Consider the following 20,643-nt stretch of genomic DNA (forward strand, 5'->3'; position numbering starts at 1 on the left):
ACTCTGAAAACCAATGACAAGAGTGCCAACGTTTGCCTCAACCAAGTAGGGCATGTTCTTGGTGCTTCTGAGCTGATTCTCCAGCGGAGAAAGACACAGCAGAAAGAGAGTGACTGGATCAAATCCAATATATGTAAAGGTCTATATGCTATTATTAGGGATATGGAATACGGTACAGTATAGCCCCAATCTTGTGAGATCTCAGAAGCTAAGCAGTCTCCGTACTTGGATGAGAGACCACCAAGGAAGACTCTGCAGAGGCCGGCAATGGCAAACCACCTCTGCTTCTCACTTGCCTTCAAAACCCCTTGCTGGGGTCGCCGTAAGTCGGCTGCGACTTGATGGCATTTTATACACGCATGTGCTGTTCTTAATTTGAGAGTGCCCCCCTTCTCCTCTTCCTCACTTTGGGTGACCATCCTCTCCACTTGTGGAACTCACCTCAAAGAAGCCCGGCCAGCCGTTTCTCGGCCAAGGGGCCTTTCGTCGAGGTGTAGCTTTTTGAGAGGCTGTAAAAGCAGGAAAAGAAAAAACACTCTGGGTCACCGCTAAGGAAAGGGCTGTTAAAAGTTCCGCTGGAGCAAAAAGCAGCTCAAGTTATTCAGCTCCGCTTTGGGCCTTCCTTGAAAGGGAAGGCCCTCAAGAAAGTGAATTTCTTCCCCAGTCAGAAGACACATTTCCCACCTCACCTGCACATCCCCCATGAGGGCTAGATATTTCAAAGTGAACAAACCACTGTCCTGTTCTTGCTGAATGAAGAAGATGCACACCCACCAGAGGTCATTTCGGGGGGGAACGCGGGGGAACGCAGTTCCCCTGGGTGAGGTACGGGGGGCGGGGCACATGATGAAGCCCCGCCCCCTGCTTCCGGCCGCCCCGCTTCCGGCCCTCATTCAGCCAGGAGGAGGCCGGAGAAGAGGGAGGGTAAGTTGCCAGGGAGGGCCTTCGCGGGGCTTCCTTGCACTCCCGCCGGCCTTGCAGGTCCACCGCTGGGCCCCTCATGGGGCTCGGCAGTGGAGCTGCAAGGCCGGGACCGGCGGCCGGGACCGTTGGGGGCGGGGTGTGTGGCCTTATGACACATTTCCGGTGATGTCAGGAGGTGTGGCCTTATGACACACTTCCAGTGAAGGGGGTGTGGCATATGCTAATGAGTTATGCTAATGAGTCTCTTTTTCTACGAAATGACCCCTGACACCCACCCTCCTACTCTTGAACTAAAAAGGCAATGCCTTATAGAAGAAAGAGAGTCAAGGCCTTGATTAGCCTTTATTTATTATTCAATTTGACTTCCCGATGAAAGCATGCAAGGAAGCTAACATCTGGCCACTGATGGATTTTTCTGCCAGCCCACCCTAAGGTAACTTATTTAAATGATACTACCGTTCCGAGTAGTGCCACATTAGAATCTGCATAAACCAGACTAAACAGTTATTTCAAAATCATTTTATACTTGCTGTAATGTGTGTGTGTGTGTGGGGGGGGGAATTGCAACCACCACCAAAGTAGCCTTTGACTCCACCCCAGCCAAAAGTCTCCCCAATTTTTCCACCCACTGATGCACCCACCATCTCACCTAGGGATGGAATGATCCACTAATCTCTCACCTTTGAAAAAAGGGGACATGAAGAAGAAGAAGAAGAAGAAGAAGAAGAAGAAGAAGAGGAGGAGGAGGAGGAGGAGGAGGAGGAGGAGATTGGATTTATACCCCGCCCTTCACTACCCAAAGGTGTCTCAGAGCGGCTTACAAACTCCTTTCCCTTCCCCTCCCCACAACAGACACCCTGTGAGGTGGGTGGGGCTGAGAGAACTCTGACACAAACTGCTCTTTTTCAAGAACAGCTGTGCCAGAGCTTGTGACTGACCCAAGGTCACATCAGCAGGTACAAGTGGAGGAGTGGGGAATCAAACCCGGTTCTCCCAGATTAGAGTCCGCACACTTAACCACTACACCAAACTGGCTCTCTGAACAATGCTCAGTAATTACTGAACAATGCTCAGTAATACACAATGCTCCAGTAATTTCCCCAGTAGCACATAAGCATAGCCTCTCCTCCAAATAGGGCACCTTCTTATAACGACCATTCATTACTTGAGATGGTATAGAATTCAACTTAGCAAGCATAAAAGCTCTCCTATACCGGGGCCCAGGCAACTGCTTAATGTACAGTGGGAGACTTCCGGGACAGGACAAGCCCAAATAAGTGGGAGAGCAAACTCTGTGTGCTCTAGAACAAATTTAGAGTCCAGTGGAACCTTTAAGACCAACAAAGGTTTATTCAAGGTATGGGCTTCCATGTGCAAGGCACATGCCTTGCACACAACCTTTGTTGGTCTTAAAGGTTCCACTGGACTCTAAATTTGATTTGCTGCTTCAGACCAATACGGCTGACCATCTGGATCTATCCACGTGCTCTAATATGAGATCTCTGAAAATCTAAATCATATAAACGATCCAAAATTACTGCTCTAGCTCTCTACGAGAAACAAAAATGGGGCCCCGCAGCCGCAGGACGCGTGGGCGAGCCATGGACGGGGAGGGGGTTTAAACCGCCTTCCCTTCCATCTGATGCCAGGGGGTGTGGCATATGGAAATAAGTTATGCGAGTGAGTTATGCTAATGAGTTCCGCGCCTCTTTTTCTACGAAATGACCCCTGGCCTGAATTACGACTTGCCCAAGGTCATCCAGCAGGTGCAAGTGGAGGAGTGGGGAATCAAACCTGGTTCTCCCAGATTAGAGTCCGCGCACTAAAACATGACACCAAACTGGCTCCCAGCATTACAAGTGGTCTCCAGGCAACAGAGATCAGTTCCCGTGGGGAAAATGGCCACTTTGGAAGGTGTCAGTGCCATCATATTTACAGGTGCCCATGGAACCATACTTATGCTGTGCCCCCTCCCCTCCTGAAATTCTGCCCTCCTCAAGTTCGGCTTCCAAATCGCCAAGGATTTACAAAGCCAGAGCTGGCAATCTTTATTATCGTCCTACTTTCAGGTTTTAAAAAAGCAAGATAGGCAATCTCGTGCGGGGGGTGGGGCATGCCATGGAAACAACGACGGACCTTCCGGGCCTTCCCCGTCCGCCCACAACACTTATTTAGACTGTGAGCAGGTTGACCACAAGTTCTCTACAGAAACCTGACCACACATCAGATCAATGCTCCCGCTAAGCTGCGGAGTCTTGTGAGCAAAAATCCTATTTATTTATTTTTATTTATTTCTTTGGCTTGCTACCCCGCTCTAACCCCCGAAGGGGTCTCTGAGCGGCTATTTTGTGAGCTACTGGCATTAAAGTTGTGAGCGAGCGATTTGGCCGCTGCATAAATTAGTTTTGCTCTGGAGCCCTCCTCCCTGAGCTAAGACAAAAATGTGTGAGCCGGAGGCTAGAAAACTTGTGAGCTAGCTCACACTAACTCAGCTTAGAGGGAACACGGCATCAGATGGCTCCATATTACCAAAGAATCCACAGCAGCCTGTTCCAGCTTTTTGGGCGAAGGCTCCAGGAAGAGGCGGGGTGGCTTGGGAGGTGGCTCGGCGTCGAAAGTCAGTTTAGCCACCGGGCAGTTGCTGCATTTGGGAGACAGGTTTCGGGGAGATCTTTCTTCCAAAGACCTGCAGGCAGATGTTACAGTGTACACCACACAGCATCAACGACAACAACCCCAGAGGCAACACGGATGTCCGCCCTGTTTCTCTCCTAGGTCTATTCCCCCCAAAGCAGCTTTTCAATGCTAAATAAGCCTCAGGAGATCCGGTCACAGTTTTCCCGCAGAGCGTCCTGTTGGACCCTTGGAGGCAGAGAAAAGTCAGCCTTTCGAAGCAGCCGAGTTGCTGCTCCGAACAAAACAGCAAAACGCCAAACCGTAAAAAAGAAGTCCCATCCAACGAAGAAATAATCTATACATTATTGGAAATTGCGGAAATGGATAAACTCTACAATTACAAGATAAAAAAGGAGAACGTTTTGAGAAGAACTGGTCAAGACTTTATAAATGGATCGAGGACTATCTCGCAAAACGTGTAACATAATAATTAAAGCATAAGCTCTACTTGTTAAACTGTTAAACTGATCTAGGTGCATAACAGAATGATTCTATCTATGCAAAATTTAAGTAGGTACAATGAGTACAGACTCCATATTTGTTGTATGTTAGTCTTTCTCTCTTTGTAGTTGCTGTCTTCTTTTCTTTTACTTTTGAAAAACTAATAAAACTCTTCTAAAAAAAAAAGCAAAATGTCAAACCTGAGCTGGAGTGATTGACCTGCTACTTGGAAATTTTGAAGGTGTTTGCGTTCCGAGTTGGTTGAAACCAGTTCTTACTGGTCATAAGAACATAAGAGACGCCAATGTTGCATCAGGCCAAAGGCCCATCCAGTCCAACACTCTGTGTCACACAGTGGCCAGAAATACCAGTGCCATCAGGAGGTCCACCAGTGGGGCCAGGACATTAGAAGCCCTCCCACTGTTGACCCCCCCCCCAAGCACCAAGATGACAGAGCATCACTTGCCCCAGAGCCCCTATCTATACCTTGTTGCTAATAACCACTGATGGACCTCTGGCTCCATATGCTGATCTAATTCCCTTTTGAAGCCCTCCATGCTTGTAGCCGCCACCATCTCCTGTGGCAGTGAATTCCATGTGTTAATCACTCTTTGGGTGAAGAAGTACTTCACGAGTTCTTGTATTGTGAAAATTCTTGTATTGGTCATATTATTAAGAGGCTCGTCAGCTCTTGAAAAAGAGAGTTCGAAACAGCTAATATCGAACACCTGTTGGGTTAAATGATCCTGGTTCATCGTTACCCTCAAGGAAGTCCAAGCAGAAGAATAATCTTATTTCAAGAGTTCTTGCATATATGGACTTCGTGTATTTCTACTTTCTACCTTATAATATTAGTGATGGTTGGAATGGATTTTTCTAATTTCCTATAAAGTACTTTGTATGTCATCAACTATATTTATTTACCATGCCTCAAACATAGTAAGCCCATGTTTTGTTTTCAAGTGCGCTTAGATTCATTGGCAACTGCCGCAATTTGCTGACAGTGTTCAGAACATATTCGCTTACCCGTCCAACGTAGACACCAATTCTGTTCGGCTTTGAGAAGGGGCTGCAGAAGCGAGGCCCACGCGGGGGGATGCCCGGAAAGGGGGGCTTAAGGTGGTCAAGGAACTGCAAGGCGGTAAGATACTCATCATCAGACGACCCCACGTGGCAATGTTGATGTTCATCTGAGAGGCACAGAGGAACTCTTTCCCTGTGGGAACCACAACCCACAAGATCGGGAGACTGGTTTAAAACTGCCATGCCTTGAAATTACCCGGGTTCTTTGCTCACTCAGTGGTTCCTGAGAGATTAATCCTTAGGAACACACTAAGATCACCACTTGGACACGGCCTCTATCACGCTTCAAGTCAATTTCCCCGCACAACTATTCAATCTGCCAAAGAACCCTGCATAGCGGGGTACAAAAGCTCCTTGTGTTCTGGGGGATTCTCGGGCATGATTTAGGCCTGGCCCAGCATCAATAGAGTTCTTTAAAAGGCGGGGCTGTCAAAAGACCCAGCAACCCTCCATGCAAGGGCTCTCCCACAAACACCATCGAACATCTTTTGGAAAACAAGCCACGTGACTTGTTAATATGAATAGACCAATAATTTTGTCTCACTCTGAATAAGAACATAAGAAAAGCCCTGCTGGATCAGACCAGTGGCCCATCTAGTCCAGCATCCTGCCTCACACAGAGGCCAACCAATCCCTCTGGAGGGCCAACAATGGGGCATAGAGGCCAAGGCCATCCCTTAATAAGAACATAAGAAGAGCCCTGCTGGATCAAACCAGTGGCCCATCTAGTCCAGCATCCTGCCTCACACAGAGCCCAACCAGTTCCTCTGGAGGTCCAACAACAGGGCACAGAGGCTGAGGTCTTCCCCTGACATTGCCTCTCGGCTCTGGGGTTCAGTGTTTTATTAGTATTCAGTGGTTTACCATCAACTTTTTAAAATGTTGCTGTTCACCTTTATATCTCACCCGTCATCTCTTGCAAGGCGATTCAGTGAGGCGTGTCCCACCCATTTTATTCTCACAGAAACCCTGGATGGTAGCTGTCATGTATTAAAACATTTATATCCTGCCTTCCCTTGTAATTCAAGGCAGCTTACAATAATAGTTAAAAACATTTTTCAGTTCAAAAACAAACAAACAAAAAATAACAAACCCCACATCTCTTCCTCTCCCCTCCCTTAAAAAGATGCCGGCCAATTCAAATTCCCTCAAAAGCCCTGGCAAACGATCGACCGCTCATGGTGGAAGCTATGGACTGTACTAATACTGATAAAAGATTAATATACTGATTTACTCATCACTCGCCCTTTTCTTAATCCCTCTATATACCCTCCTTTTTTTCTGTAAAATTTAAAGCAATAAAATTATCTCCTTTTTAGGAGAGTTTTTTATTATCATTATTATCATTATCATTATTATCATTATTATTATTATTATTATTATTAATACTACTAGGGTTGCCAACTCTTCTTACCCCTCTCGCCGGGGGAGCGTCCTCGGAGTCCGGGAGTTGCTCGACGGAGTGCGCGCGCGCGCCGGCAGCACGTCGTCGGAAGTGACGGGCGACGTGCTGACGTTGGGGGCGTGGCTGAGCTCGTTGGAGGAGAAAACCATATGGTTTTCCCCTCCGATGAGCTCAGCCACGCAACAGAGGCAGGCCTCGCAGCACCTCCTGAAGAACTCCAAGGTGGGAACTCCCCCTCACCTCTTCAGGGAGCCCAATCCACAGAGCAGGAGTCATGACAGAAAAGGCCCGGGCTCTGGTTGATGCCAGATGGGTCACCCCGAGTGGTGGGATGGCCAACTGATGACTGCCTGACGACAATCGTTGGCTCACAGGGACATATGGAAGTTTTGGGGAGAAGCAGTAGCTGGCCCAAAGCCCTACGTCTCCCCCACCCCACTCCAATAAGGAGGCTAAACAGATTTATACCTCAGGTGCGCTTTGCCCAAATCTGTGGTAATTTTGTCCCCCTAGTGCCCCCTTTTCTCAGCAGCCCTGAGAGCTACCACACACACAAAAAAGAATACAGCTCTCAATCAGATTTATCCATTTCTTAAAATTAAAAAACAAACAAACGTGTACCCCTCTCAACTGGTGGTCAAAGAACAAAAGAGATGTTGATTTGACAAGGACGCTGTAACACGGGGGTGGGGTTTTTTTTGTTCCTGTTCCCACAAAATGCCTCGGCCTTTATTTGGAGGTGCCAAGTTTAGCTTCTAGAAGTTGTCTTTGACAGTTAGCCTTAGAAAGGCATCATGGGAAAAAAGGCGCTTCTGGCCATTCAGCCTGTGGGTTACTCATGAATCTAATAAAGCAGCACTGTCTACTGTCGCCCGCGTTCAAGAGCAGCACTCTGCGGGCAGGCAGAGGCGTCAATATTCTCAGTGCCTTGCTGCACAATTCACCTGACATAATACTTCTTGCTGGCGCTGAGTACAGGTTTATGCTGTGTGCAGGGCTTTTTTTGTAGAAAAAGCCCAGCGGGAACTAATTAGCATAATAGGCCACACCCAGCAGCAGAAACTCATTAGCATATTAGGCCACACCCCGACCGCACAGCTCATTAGCATATTAGGTTACACCCCATGCCTTCCCTTGGCTTGCCCGGGTGCCCTGCGGTTGTGGGGAGCCTGGGCAAGCCCCTCATTGAAGGGAAGGCATTTAAATGCCTCCCCGATCCTTCCAGGGGGGGTCCTGGCCCGCCCGCCTCAGAGTCGCCGGTGGTGGTGGTGTCGCTCTTCAGGCCTTCCCTCCGTAGCCAGGCACACAGAGGTTTTGGCTGTAGTGGGCGTGGCCAGCTCTGAAGCCAGCTGGAACTCCGTTCCTGTGCGTTCCTGCCCAAAAATAGTCCTGGCTGTGTGGCACAGATGGAGAAAATGGGCAATGGTAAAAACTAAGCAGGTGAACTGAACTATGAACACCTGTGATTCCTCAGAGGAAGAGGAGGCAGAGCGCATGCTATGTGCACAGATGAAAAGTGTGTACTTAACGACGGCCCTACAATCCCAAAGTTCACCAGCTTTTCCCCACAGATTCCCCCCCCCCCGATCCCTTCCCCACACCCAGACTTTGCAGTCTCAGAGCCTGGCTTGAGGCAAGGCGAGACAGAAGGGTGAAATAGTCTTATTGGTTATTTGAGAAATTATTTCTGTCCCGTCTCTAGGGACTTTCAGTGGCTAACTAAATGCCAATAGAGAAGAATGCAATAAAACCACGAAAACCACCGATCCAGAAATATATCCTCAAAAGAACAAATGCTTTTTCAGCCCTCCTGCTGTCCTCAGTAAAAGCTCAAAGAAACCGTAACCTCCACTAAAAGCCCCGTGGAAAAGGACAGAAGACTTCCCAACCAAAACAGGCAGGGACTGTGCTCATGAGACCTCCTCTGGTAGGCTGGTCCATAGAATTGGTCCTATGACAGAGAGGACTCTACACTGAGCAGAAGAGAAACCCGGGAAAGTTGCTGAAAGTCCAATGCAACCCAAAGGTGAGCTAACATAGCTTCATACAGGGAGCACACGGATCTTGAGATGCCCAAGTCCTGGGTCATGAATAGATGCAGAGCAACAGAATATCATCCATCTTTGCCAGCTTGCTCACTGAGGAATCCCCAGGTGGTTTCCAAAGAACCCCTGGAGCGTAACTGGAAAGTAATTCAGACTCCCAAAGGAGGCACTGTGACCACATAAGGACTGTCTCTCCTGTAATAACCCCCCCCCCCCCCGGTTCTTTGTTCCGCCTCCATTCCAGTGGAGCCTGAGCGCTGGGTGTTGCCTTCTGACACACTTCCAGTGATGTCAGGGTGTGTGGCATATGCAAATAAGTTATGCTAATGAGTTATGCTAATGAGCTCCTGCACCTCTTTTTCTACCTCTAGGTTCTGCAGGGCCTGTAAGATGGAATTATTCCTCCAGGCAGTCCGTTGAGGCAATCTTACTGAGCCCACTATCGGCTTCTCAGATTCTCATGCCAGATTCTATAAATTGTTTTGTAGAACGTTTGTATTTTATGTTTTATATTGATGTTGTTAACCTCCCCAAGCCCCGATTGCTGAGGAAGGTGCAGGATAAAAATCAAATGAAATACAAGATGAACCAGTGACCTGGACATACATGCTCTTACAGGTGTGGCTGCCCATCCACCAAGCCCCCACTAACCTTTTTGTTTGGGAAAAATGCGCTTCTGACGTTGCAGCTTGGAGCGCCTCTCAATCACGGGGTTGCTGAACGTTACCTGTGGAGGAATTTATCTATTTTTGTTTCTAAGTATTAACTATTAATAAGTCACCTCGTAGCAAATGAGCTTTCCAGTTTGCAAAAATAGATGAAACATATGGTCACAACTAAACACCAAAGCAATAAATGGCAGCAGAAAAAAATGGTGGGAAATAAGCCACCACATTATAAAATGGCAGCAAACAAAAAAACAAACAACTAAAGCCGAATTTCAAAGTTTAAAACACCAGCCAACAACGTTGAAGAGAAGGCCTGGAGTCTAAAATTCATGGAAGTCCTAAGCAAAGGAGAAAGTTCCACATACAAGATGCCACCACAGAGAAGGCCCTGTCCAAAGAGAGGCAACGGGCCTTTTGATAAATATCTGAAGACAAAGAGGCAGGCTTTTAGGCATACAGGTCCCAATCTGTTCAAGCTTTAAAAGCAAAATAAAACACAGCCCTTCAAGTTATACCCAGAAACATAGTTCATCTTCAGCTATCATGCCTCTTGATTTTGCAGCTCTTTGGGCTGTGTCAATCATGGAAGTTACTTGTCTCATTAAAGAACTAAGACTGGGAAAAGCCCAATGGTGGGCTACAGTACTGGCCCCAATTCTTACCTTAACTAATTCAACTGGGCAGATGCCTGGTTCATGGAGATATTCAGTTACAGTATTGAAAAAGGGGTCCAGACTGGATCCGAGCTGTTATCGACCGATCAGCCTTCTTTCTTCATTAAGAAAGCCGTACTCTTCTTACCTACTTAAGAAGCTTATGGAATGGATGCAATCGGAAGCTGTATTAGGCCATGAGCAGATGGGTTTTTAGTGGGGCTCTTCAACGCATGGCCATTGTTTAGTCCTATATCATTTGGCTGATAAATATTCATCTGTTAAGGGGGGCAGTGATATGTGGGCTTTATTGACCTCAAAGGAGCCTTTGGTTCTATAAACCACTCCAAGCTGTGGAGTAAACGTAGCCAAATGACTATTGATAAAAGGCTTTTGAGGTTCATGCAACAGTTATATTTGGATTCGACTGCCTAAGTGTGCTATGGGTATGAAGGACATCTAAGAAACTAATTTAACTTGGAAAAAGGGGGAACGACAGGGATGTTTACTAGCTCCTTTTTAATTTAATTTATTCTTAAATGATCTAGCATCAATTTTTGACGACTGCTGTCATCCACTGAAACTAGCTGAGTGTTCCTGTCCTGCTCTATGTGGATGATGCTGTTATTTTGTCCTGCACTAGAGTTGGTTTGCAAGGGGCCTTGTGAATTTTCTCCAGTTATTGCCTGCGAGAAAGCTTGGTGATCAACTATCAGAAATCCAAGATCTTAGTCTTCACCGAAACCAGGAGATTGAGCCCATTACAATGTTTAGTTAATGGGTTCAATATTGAGCAAGTTAAGACCTCCTCCTATCTGGGGATTCTGTTTTTAGCATCAAATGTAGCTTCCAAACAGCCTTCAAGGACAGCCCCATGTAGAGTGTGCTGCAGTAGTCAAGCAGGGACGCTATCCAAGTATGGATAACTTGGCCAGATCTTCAAGGAAGAGTACATCTGGCAACCCAACTTAACCAAGTTATGAAACCACTATCTGCCACAAATAAGATCTCGCAACACCAGAGAGAGATCACGGGATGGACGGTGAGTTACACTAGTGGGTTTGATGAATGTTACTAAGAGATTTGATCATATTGCTTGCTGAATAGATTAACTATGTGTAAATTTCAATGCCACACACTCTGACAAAGTTTGTGAACGAAACGAGACTTGATATGCATAGTCCGTTGTGTTGATGGCATCACTATTGTTGTACGCATTTTATGAACCACTTTGTACTCTGCCACTGCCTAACAGGTTTAACTTAGTAGGTGCTCTTAACGCTTCCATGGTGCATATGTTAAGTGCCTTTGATGATTCTAATCACAGTGACTGAAATCAATCATGAACATATATTCAAATATTCACTTTTGGTTCATTGTTTAAAAGCATACTGGGTAAAATGACTAAATGCTGACAGGCAATCATGCTACGGTGACCTTGCTTACAGTGGCCAGTTGTAACTGCGCATGCTCCTGATGTCAGTTTGCTCGCATTAGATGAAGTACACTGCATGATGTACTGATATCTGTTACAATTAGATACTTTTTTAGAATCTCACAGAATGAAAAGAAGGCCTATTGTTTAGCTGAAGGAGGTACATTTTTGCCTGAGAAAATCCAGCCTACAGGTTCGAGCCCAATCGGAATGGTGTGACGGATATGTGACAAAGTTTGATGGAACCAATAATTGTGATTTATTTCTAGCTGTCATAGGGGGTATAAAACCCTATGTCTCCCATTGTAACCTTAGGGACAGCTGTGGGGTCCCAAACCTTATTGGATCTGCACCTCCCTCCTTTGTTGATCAATAAAGTACAAGTTCTGATTCTCCTCTACAAGACTGCCGTGTGCTTTCTCAAATTGGGCTGGGGGAGCACAACCCTTGACGGAGTTTCTGTCTTACACTATGAATGATTCTTGAGGAATTGAAATTGCTCCAAGTAAACTGGATCTTGGATAAGATTTTAAAGTCTGTGGATATTTCTTTTTGGCATAATAAAAATCACGGCTGTTCTGTGTGTTCTCACAAATAAGATCTCAGCAGCCAAATGAACCAGCCAATCTAATTATCCTCCCTCCCAAACGGCAACTTCATATTTTGGGGACGACACAACTCCATCTAGATCCAGTCCAGTATAGTGGTGAGTGTTGGACAAAGTCCCTTCCCTGCCCCCCCCCCCCAAGTCATGAAGCTCAGTGGGTTACGTTGGGCCAGTCATTCTCTCCCACAGGGCTTTTTACGGATAAAATATGGAGGGAGAGCCATGCAGGCTGCCTTGAACTCCTTGGGAAAAAGGGCAGAGCCAGTTTGGTGTAGTGGTTAAGTGTGCAGACTCTAATCTGGGAGAACCGGGTTTGATTCCCCACTCCTCCACTTACACCTGCTGATGTGACCTTGGGTCAGTCACAAGCTCTGGCACAGCTGTCCTTGAAAAAGAGCAGTTTGTGTCAGAGTTCTCTCAGGCCCACCCACCTCACAGGGTGTCTGTTGTGGGGAGGGGAAGGGAAAGGAGTTTGTAAACCGCTCTGAGACTCCAAGTGAAGGGCGGGGTATAAATCCAATCTCTTCTTCTTCTTCTTCTAAATCCAAAATGAGAGAGAGAGAGATCTGGCTAACCCTTCTTCCTTAACCAACAGAACCTCAGCTCTTTCTAGGCAGAGTCTGGCATATTAGTCCTGCAACCTGAAATTCTCTGACTGGGCATAACAGGGACTGAACCTGTGATCTTCTGTACACAAAGCAGAGAGGTTTATTACACTTAACTCTGAGTTGAAGATGAGATATTAAAACTGTTAAGACACCCCCTTTAGCATATTTTAGGCATCACAATTTCACCCTGTTGTTCCTTCCCAATTGTTTACTTATGTTTCCCAGACAGCCAGTTTGGTGTAGTGGTTAAGTGCGCAGACTCTAATCTGGGAGAACTGGGTTTGATTCCCCACTCCTCCACTTGCACCTGCTGGATGACCTTGGGCAAGCCATAGTTCTGATAAGAGCTGTTCTTGAAAAAGAGCAGTTTCTGTCAAGAGCTCTCTCAGCCCCACCTACCTCACAGGGTGTCTGTTGTGGGGAGGGGAAGGGAAAATGAGTTTGTAAGCCGCTCTGAGACACCTTTGGGTAGTGAAGGGAGGGGTATAAATCCAATCTCTTCTCTTCTTCCTTTTAAGACAGCTCACAGGGCCAAACCTGCTTAGCTTCAGCAGCAGATGAATCTCGTGCCCAATCCCATTCCTTGAATTGCAAACTGAAAGGAAGTCCCTGCTGAAAGGGGCTACCCCCCCAAAAAAGGAGAAAGCACCATCGTCCCCTTACCTCTGCAAAAAGCAGCCCTTGAGGTTCAAGGGAGAGGCACATGCCGTGGCGTTCATTATCAAGGAAGTCATCCAAGCGCAAGTATTTCACCGCGCACAGCTCTCTCCAGTCGCGCCAATAAACGGAGATCTCCAGCTCTCGGGACTGCAGAGAAAGGAGAACAGGAAATATGGAGAATGTTATTCTGTTACCCACAGAGAAGCAGGTCAGCAACTGGGAGCCCTTAAGCCACATTTGGACTGCAAGTGAATGGAATTAACTGGTGCCCAGTGTTCCCTCTAAGATCAGTTAGTGTGAGCTAAAAAGGTAAAGGTAAAGGTTCCCTTGCTCGAAAGCCAGTCGAATCCGACTCTAGGGTTGCGGTGCTCATCTCCGTTTCAAAGCTGAAGAGCCAGCGCTGTCCGAAGACGTTTCCGTGGTCATGTGGCCGGCATGACTAAACACCAAGGCGCACGGAACGCTGTTACCTTCCCACCGAAGTGGTACCTATTTATCTACTTGCAATTTCTTGCTTTCGAACTGCTAGGTTGGCAGGAGAGTGTGAGCTAGCTCACAGTTTTTTAGCCTCTGGCTCACATATCTTTGTCTTAGCTCAGGAAGGATGGCTCCAGAGCAAACTAATTTATGCAGTCACCAAATCACCTGCTCACAACTTTAATGCCAGCAGCTCACAAAGTAGAATTTTTGTTCACACGACCCCATAGCTTAGAGAGAGCATTGCCCCAGACGGTCTTGGGTAAACAGTAAAGGTGCGTCGCTTAACAAGAGAGAGTAAAGAGGCGACTGCTTTGTAATTGATCATTTTAAATACACCAACAAGAGCAGCCAGACAGGGGCTGGGACGTGAAGCAGGCCGAACAATGGGGAGCACGGAAAAACAGAAGACACGGTAATGGGCCAGAGATGGTAATACTGTGTTTGCAGAGGACCAGTGGTAAAAGGAGGGATGTGGAAAGACAAAGACAGACAGACGCATGGGAGCGAGAGAACAGAAGGCATACGAGTCAGCATGATGAACACATTTAGAGTCCAGTGGCACCTTTAAGACCAACAAAGGTTTATTCAAGGTATGAGCTTTCGTATGTGTGGCACACTTTTTCAAATACACTGTAATGGAAGATGGAATTCAAACTTACAGACAAGCTGAACAGCAATTTTACATGTAACATGAAGATGTTTTAAGTTATGCAAAAAACAAAACTAAATAATAAGCGAAGGTCATAAGGTCAACAGTTGTTTTGATTTAATTAAGGGGAGAAAAGGACACCAAAGCAATAAAAATGTCAACCTAGGGGGTAAGTGTGTAAAGGCATCTTTTCTAATTGTGGGATGAAAATTGAGACTCACCACTCATCTCCTCTCAGGCATAGAGGTAACTTAACAGCATTTTAAAAGAAATGGGTGTAGTGGTATGTCGGCAAAACATCCCAATATTCCTTGCATTACATTCAGTATTCTAATATGCCATTATGAAAAAGAAATACAGCGGATGTATCATCCTCCTTGCTGAGAATACATATGTGAGGACTGAATGAGTTAGCATATGTAATGAGATAAGAAAACCAATATCCCTGTTGAGTCCTGGGGAAGTTTTTGTTCCAAGTGTTGTAATAACTTGTAATTCAGCAACTTCCCTTTCCATTTGGTTCCTCAAGTTCCTTTGTAATAAAACTACTTTGAGGTCATTTGTCGAATGTCCTGGAAGGTTGAAGTGTTCTCCTACAGGTTTCTAAGTCTTGATGTAATCCAGAGGTAGGCAATCACCCCCAGGAGACATTTTTTGTAGTCCAAGAGCTGCTTAGCAATTTGTAAGCACCATCGGTCCACTGAAGCCCAGCACTGGAGTGGGCCACTCACTGCACACCGAAAAAAGGGGGAGTGGCTCGAGGGTGGAGTGCTATGAAGATCAGCAAAGAAAGCCGGCCCTGGGCCTCCACCCACTCTTGAGGCCTCTGAAATAGACATCCTGCCAGTGCACTTTCAGTGCGGCAAAACAAGAGCAGCCACATGCCCACCTCACAAGTGGGCAGAGACCCAGTTGTGGCCCACGGGCCAAAGGAAAAATTGCCCACTTCTAACAAGAGTGCTGAACTTTGTCACGAGTGACCTGGATTCAAATCCCTGCACAGCCGTTAAACTACTCACTGGCTTTGGGCCAAATAGCGTATGTGGCACCACAACATGGAGAATACTCTTTCCAGAGTAGTGTGCCTATTTCTCTGCACATCCAGGTTCTCCCGCAGGCACTCTAGACATAAACAGATCTATGGCGGCGCATTTAAAGGGATTGAAAACATAAGGGATCCCTAATTATAGGAGCCAGAAATACACAGATGCTTACTCGATCCAGTTCAAAGATAAAGGTTTGGTCCCAAGCTTGGTTGTTCATTGGTCCCCAGTTGGTATGCCCAACCACTTTGTTGTCCACCTTGAGCAGAGCAAGAACTTCACCTGCAACAGGGGAGGAAGTCAGGGAAAGTTACGCAGCAGATTTCAGAAGGTTTAAATAACTAGGGAGGAGATTGGAGGCATCCCTGCTGTTGGTCACCCAAAGACTCCTGAATTAGACGCAGTTGGGGTTGTTGGGGGAGGAGGAGAAGAGATTGGATTTATACCCCACCCTTCGCTACCCAAAGAAGTCTAAGCAGCTTACAATCTCTTTTCCCTTCCCCTCCCCACAACAGACACCCTGTGAGGAAGGTGGGGCTGAGAGAGCTCTCTCGAGAACTGCCCTTGAGAGAACAGCTCTGAAAGAACTTCTGACTGACCCAAGGTCACACCAGCAGCTGCATGTGGAGGAGTGGGGAATCAAACCCAGTTCTCCCAGAACAGAGTCCGCGCTCCTAAGCACTACACCAAACTGACTCTCGGAGAACCAAACTCAACAATCCAGCAGCAGTGACAAACATTCTGGGCCCATCGCCTGTCCTGCACAGCCAGGACTGGCAAATCATACTGGCAGCTATTCTTGAGATTCGGTGATTCAGCAGTCCTGCCCTCCTCCACCAAAAGCTGACCAACACTGCAGTTGATGGACCCAACTAGGGCTTGAGACCTCCGGGTTTGAGTGCTCAGCCAACCATGAAGCTCTTTGGGCCAGTCCCACACTCTGACTAACCTACCTCACAGGGTTGTTAGGCAGATAAAAGGGGAGAGGAGAAGCATGTACACCACCCTAGACGCCTTGGAGAGAGGGCGGGGAACAAACAAAACCCCACAGGCAAGACTGCCAAAATGGTACCTCAGAGATCCCCTGCTGACCCTTACCCTACTCAGCCCCCAGTCCTGTCCTATGGAAATAAATCAAAACTTGCTGTTAGCGTTAAATACCTAATTTGTCTCTTGACGGCTGGTCACTCATGTGTCTCCATAAGGACTGTAATCCCCCCAATTCCACATACAGACCTCCCTTCCTCATAATGCGCTCCGGAGGACAGTGTACACGCCCTCGTGCTAACAACGGTCTGTAAGGTAGGTTGGACAGAGTGACTGGGCCAAGGTTCCTCTCCTTGAATTTATACCCGTGGCTGCAGTCACAGCCACACACCTGATGCCTTGCCTGGCTAGCTGGGCCCTCAGAAGGCCTGGAAACCTGCCCCCTTTAGTCTCCCCCGCCCTTGATAGTCCTGAACCTCAGCACTGAGATTATCCGGTTTAGCTCTCCCACACCTGCCACTATCCGAAATGACAGGGCCTTTTCAGTAGTGACTCCCAAGCAATGGAATGTGCTGCCAAGGTCTGCTTGACTTCTTCACTTGCTTTCTGTTTGATGGCCAACCATTGCAGGAGGCTGGGGGAAGGGGGGTGTTATGTGAAGACTGATCACTTGTGCCGACCGAGGAAGGTAGATTTTTCTACTGTATTCACTTTTCCTGATGTGACTTCTTTCTGAAATGTTATGCCTATGGGGCCTCTAAGAAGCCCTGCTTAGTTTTACAACATGTGAGTGTTTTGTAAGTTATTGTACGCTATTTCCCCCCTTTGTGTGCTGCCTTTGGCAACTTTGGACAGAAGGGTGAGATAAAAATATTTTCATAAATAAAAACAACACAGTGACATGGAGATGGGAGAAAACAGCAACAGTGGAGATCAGAGCTACAAACTCTTTATAGCCTGGCTAACAGAACCTGTTCTCCCTTAAATCTGGGGATTGTTCCTAATGCAAATCTTCCAGCAGTATACCTCTGTCAACTCATAGCTCCACATTTGCGTAGAGCCATCTCCTTGGCTAGATTTAATGGTCTTCCTTCAGCAGTCTTATCTGGCAGATTCCAAGGGGCTCCCTATCCTAGCAGGTGCTTCTCCTCGTATGAAGGACTGTGTTGAAACTGTTGCCCATGCCCTCCTCCAGTGCCCTCTCTATTTGGCGTCCCGTCGGGATCTTCTATATCCCATATTAGGCCAATTTTTAGAGACCCCTGATGATTTTAAGCTCCTTTTCTTGCTCGATAATCCAGATACAGAAATAACTGAAATAGTAGCAAAGTTTATCTGCAATGCCATGGTCCTACGGCCTGATAAGTGACATTATGAATTAGGTTTTATTATGATGTTACTGTATGATGTTACTCTCTGATGTTGCTTTGCGATTTTAATTTTTCTCTGCATGATTCTGTATTTAGATTGAAGGTAAAGGTAAAGGTTCCCTTGCTCGAAAGCCAGTCGAATCTGACTCTAGGGTTGCGGTGCTCATCTCCGTTTCAAAGCCGAAGAGCCAGCGCTGTCCGAAGACATTTCTGTGGTCATGTGGCCGGCATGACTAAACACCACAGCGCACGGAACGCTGTTCCCTTCCCACCGAAGTGGTACCTATTTATCTACTTGCAATTTCTTGCTTTCGAACTGCTAGGTTGGCAGGAGCTGGAACTAGAGACGGGAGCTCACCCCGTCTTGCGGCACACTCGGGTCTCGAACTGCTGAACTACCGACCTTCCACAGCCCGCAGTTCAGCGCCTTAACCACTTGAGCCACCGCAGCTCCTATGTATACATAATCCTATGTATTAGATTACTGGATCTTTATTTATATGCCAATAAAAGACTTTGGAATGGTTGGCCATCTGTACTGCTCTCTCTCCATGGAGAAGTCCTTTTCCAACAAACCTAAGCAGGGATTACCACTCAAAGCCTGGAAGTAGCATTGACTTCCTCCTATACAGGTGCCCTGCCGAATCAGATGAATGACCCATCTTATCCAGCAACCCATGTTCCCCACCAGTGGCTGATCAAATCCCCCCCCCCGAAGCCCACAAAGCAGGAACCAGAGGCCAAAGCCAGTTTGGTGTCGTGGTTAAGTGTGCGGACTCTAATCTGGGAGAACTGGGTTTGATTCCCCACTCCTCCACTTGCAGCTGCTGATGTGACCTTGGGCCAGTCACAAGCTCTGGCACAGCTGTCCTTGAAAAAAAAGCAGTTTGTGTCAAGAGCTCTCTCAGCCCCGCCTACCTCACAGGGTGTCTGTTGGAGGGAGGGGAAGGGAAAGGAGTTTGTAAGCCGCTCTGAGACTCCAAGTGAAGGGCGGGGTATAAATCCAATCTCTTCTTCTTCTTCTTCTTCCGCTGTTGCTAGAGTTGCCAACCTCCAAGTTGGGGCTGGAGCTCTCCCACTATTACAACTGATCTCCAGGCAACAAGGATCAGCTCACCTGGAGAAAATGGTGGCTTCAGAAGGTGGGCTCTACGGCACGATACCCCACTGAAGTCCCTCCCCTCCCCAAATCCCACCCTCCTCTGGGGCCACCTCCAAAATCTCCAGGAATTTCCCAACCTGAAACTGGGAATCCTACCTGTTGCTGTCCCCACCCAGGCTGCAATTATGTTAGTCGATAAACACCCCTCGTTTCCCCCCTCCTTCCCCATCAGGCCACCCCTGAAAACACATCGCCAGCCCAGCCAGCCGCAAACTCAGAACAGACACCGCCAGGCAAACCCAACCCGATTCGGCAAACTTACTACCCGGTTCCTCGTTCCGAATATGTTTTGTGGCAGCCCCACGGCCATGGATGCTCACGCCAGCCCACGTCCGGGTCAAGGGCTTCAAATCAGCAGAGCTCACAAAGTTGGGTGTCGAGCTGGCCACTCGGGAACGGCCTGGCACCCTCTCCAGAAGATCCTGGCAGCCCAACAAGCGCACTTCCAGCATCCCTAAGAAATGCCGTCAAAGATGGGTGGGAGGGAAGGTCAAGGGAGAGATGGGGGACAAGAGAAAGAAGATGACTCAAGTGGCAACATTTCAGCATGTTCACAGACCACATTAGGTTCAAAAGGTGCCTAAAGCCCATCCAATCACCTAGTTGTATCACAAAATCAGAGTATGAAAGGGCCACTGATGGATTGATTTAAAGCATTTCTACTCCGTTTTTCTCCGGTACCCAGGACTCAAAGCGTTTGGCTCTGCCTCTAGAGGCAGCCATTTTGGGTTTGACTCCACCTCCTGTGGTAGTGTCAAACCTTGCTCTGCTCAGTTTGCCATAGATGCTGGGGGAAGGGACTCCCTTAGGTAGGGGGTGTGAGTGTGGCGTGTGTGGCTGCACTATCTTTGAAGCGTAACTCTTCCAAAGAAGCCTTTCTTTTATTCCCAGAGGAATGTCCTTGAGACTTCTGGTGCCAGCTTGCTTAGTAGATAACGGGATCATATATTTGCCCAGGTGAAGGGGGAGGGTAGAGACACTGGAGCTAGGCGGAGTGGATGTGACGTATGAGTGGGTCTTAGGAGGGGTTACATTTGATTTACCTGTATCCAGGGGTCATTTCGTAGAAAAAAAGGTGCAGGAGCTCATTAGCATAAATCATTAGCATACCTTACTTGCATATGCCACGCCCCCTGACACCACCCCCTGCATATGCCACGCCCCCTGACAAGTGTGTCAGAAGGAAACACCCACCGCTCAGGCTCCACTGGACTGTTTTGGATTGCTAGCTATTGGGGGGGAATGTACAGATCTGTCCTCGCAGAGGAGGGAGAGCTTGTACCTGAATAAACCTTGGTCTTAAAAGAAGACGAGGGACGTGGTGTGGTGGGGGGCCGGGGAAGGCTCTGCAACTTACCTAGCTGCTTCTTGCTCTGACTGAGGGCTGCTGGGAGCAGTGGGGGTGGGGCTTGTTGCATGTGCCCGCCCCCTGGGCTCTTTACTACCAGAGCTCCGCTCCTGTGAGCTCCTGCAGGAAATGACCCCTGCCTATATCTTTGATTGTACCCGCCAAAATCTTCAGATCTGACACAGTACTGTTAAAACCTGGAACTTGCTTATAACTCAGTAAACATCTCACTGCCAAAGAGAGTGTTGTTGAGAATAACTTGCCCAGGAGTCTGACAGGCAGCCATTTTGGGGTGGTGCTCACCACTCCCCTCTCAAAGTTCCAGAAGTACAAGTTGGGAACCCCTGATCTAGGCCCGAACAGCTAACAGAACCCTCTCCATATGTGGTGGGGGACTGT

General features: G+C 47.5%; 1 protein-coding gene across 1 annotated transcript in view; it reads right to left on the reverse strand.

Annotated features, from left to right (window-relative positions):
• PKN3 (protein kinase N3) overlaps positions 1-20,643 on the reverse strand; it is a 59,804-nt gene that overhangs the window by 19,722 nt on the left and 19,439 nt on the right. The window contains exons 8-14 of the mRNA XM_015426456.1: positions 19,159-19,350; positions 15,550-15,659; positions 13,209-13,352; positions 9,226-9,301; positions 5,068-5,257; positions 3,454-3,610; positions 442-509 (exon numbers count right to left, since the gene is read on the reverse strand). Of these exons, the coding sequence (XP_015281942.1) occupies positions 442-509; positions 3,454-3,610; positions 5,068-5,257; positions 9,226-9,301; positions 13,209-13,352; positions 15,550-15,659; positions 19,159-19,350 (937 nt within the window). The remainder of the gene's footprint in view (positions 1-441; positions 510-3,453; positions 3,611-5,067; positions 5,258-9,225; positions 9,302-13,208; positions 13,353-15,549; positions 15,660-19,158; positions 19,351-20,643) is intronic.

This window comes from Gekko japonicus, unplaced genomic scaffold (assembly GCF_001447785.1).
Source record: "Gekko japonicus isolate JY-2015 unplaced genomic scaffold, Gekko_japonicus_V1.1 scaffold1064, whole genome shotgun sequence".
Classification (NCBI taxonomy): domain Eukaryota; kingdom Metazoa; phylum Chordata; class Lepidosauria; order Squamata; family Gekkonidae; genus Gekko; species Gekko japonicus.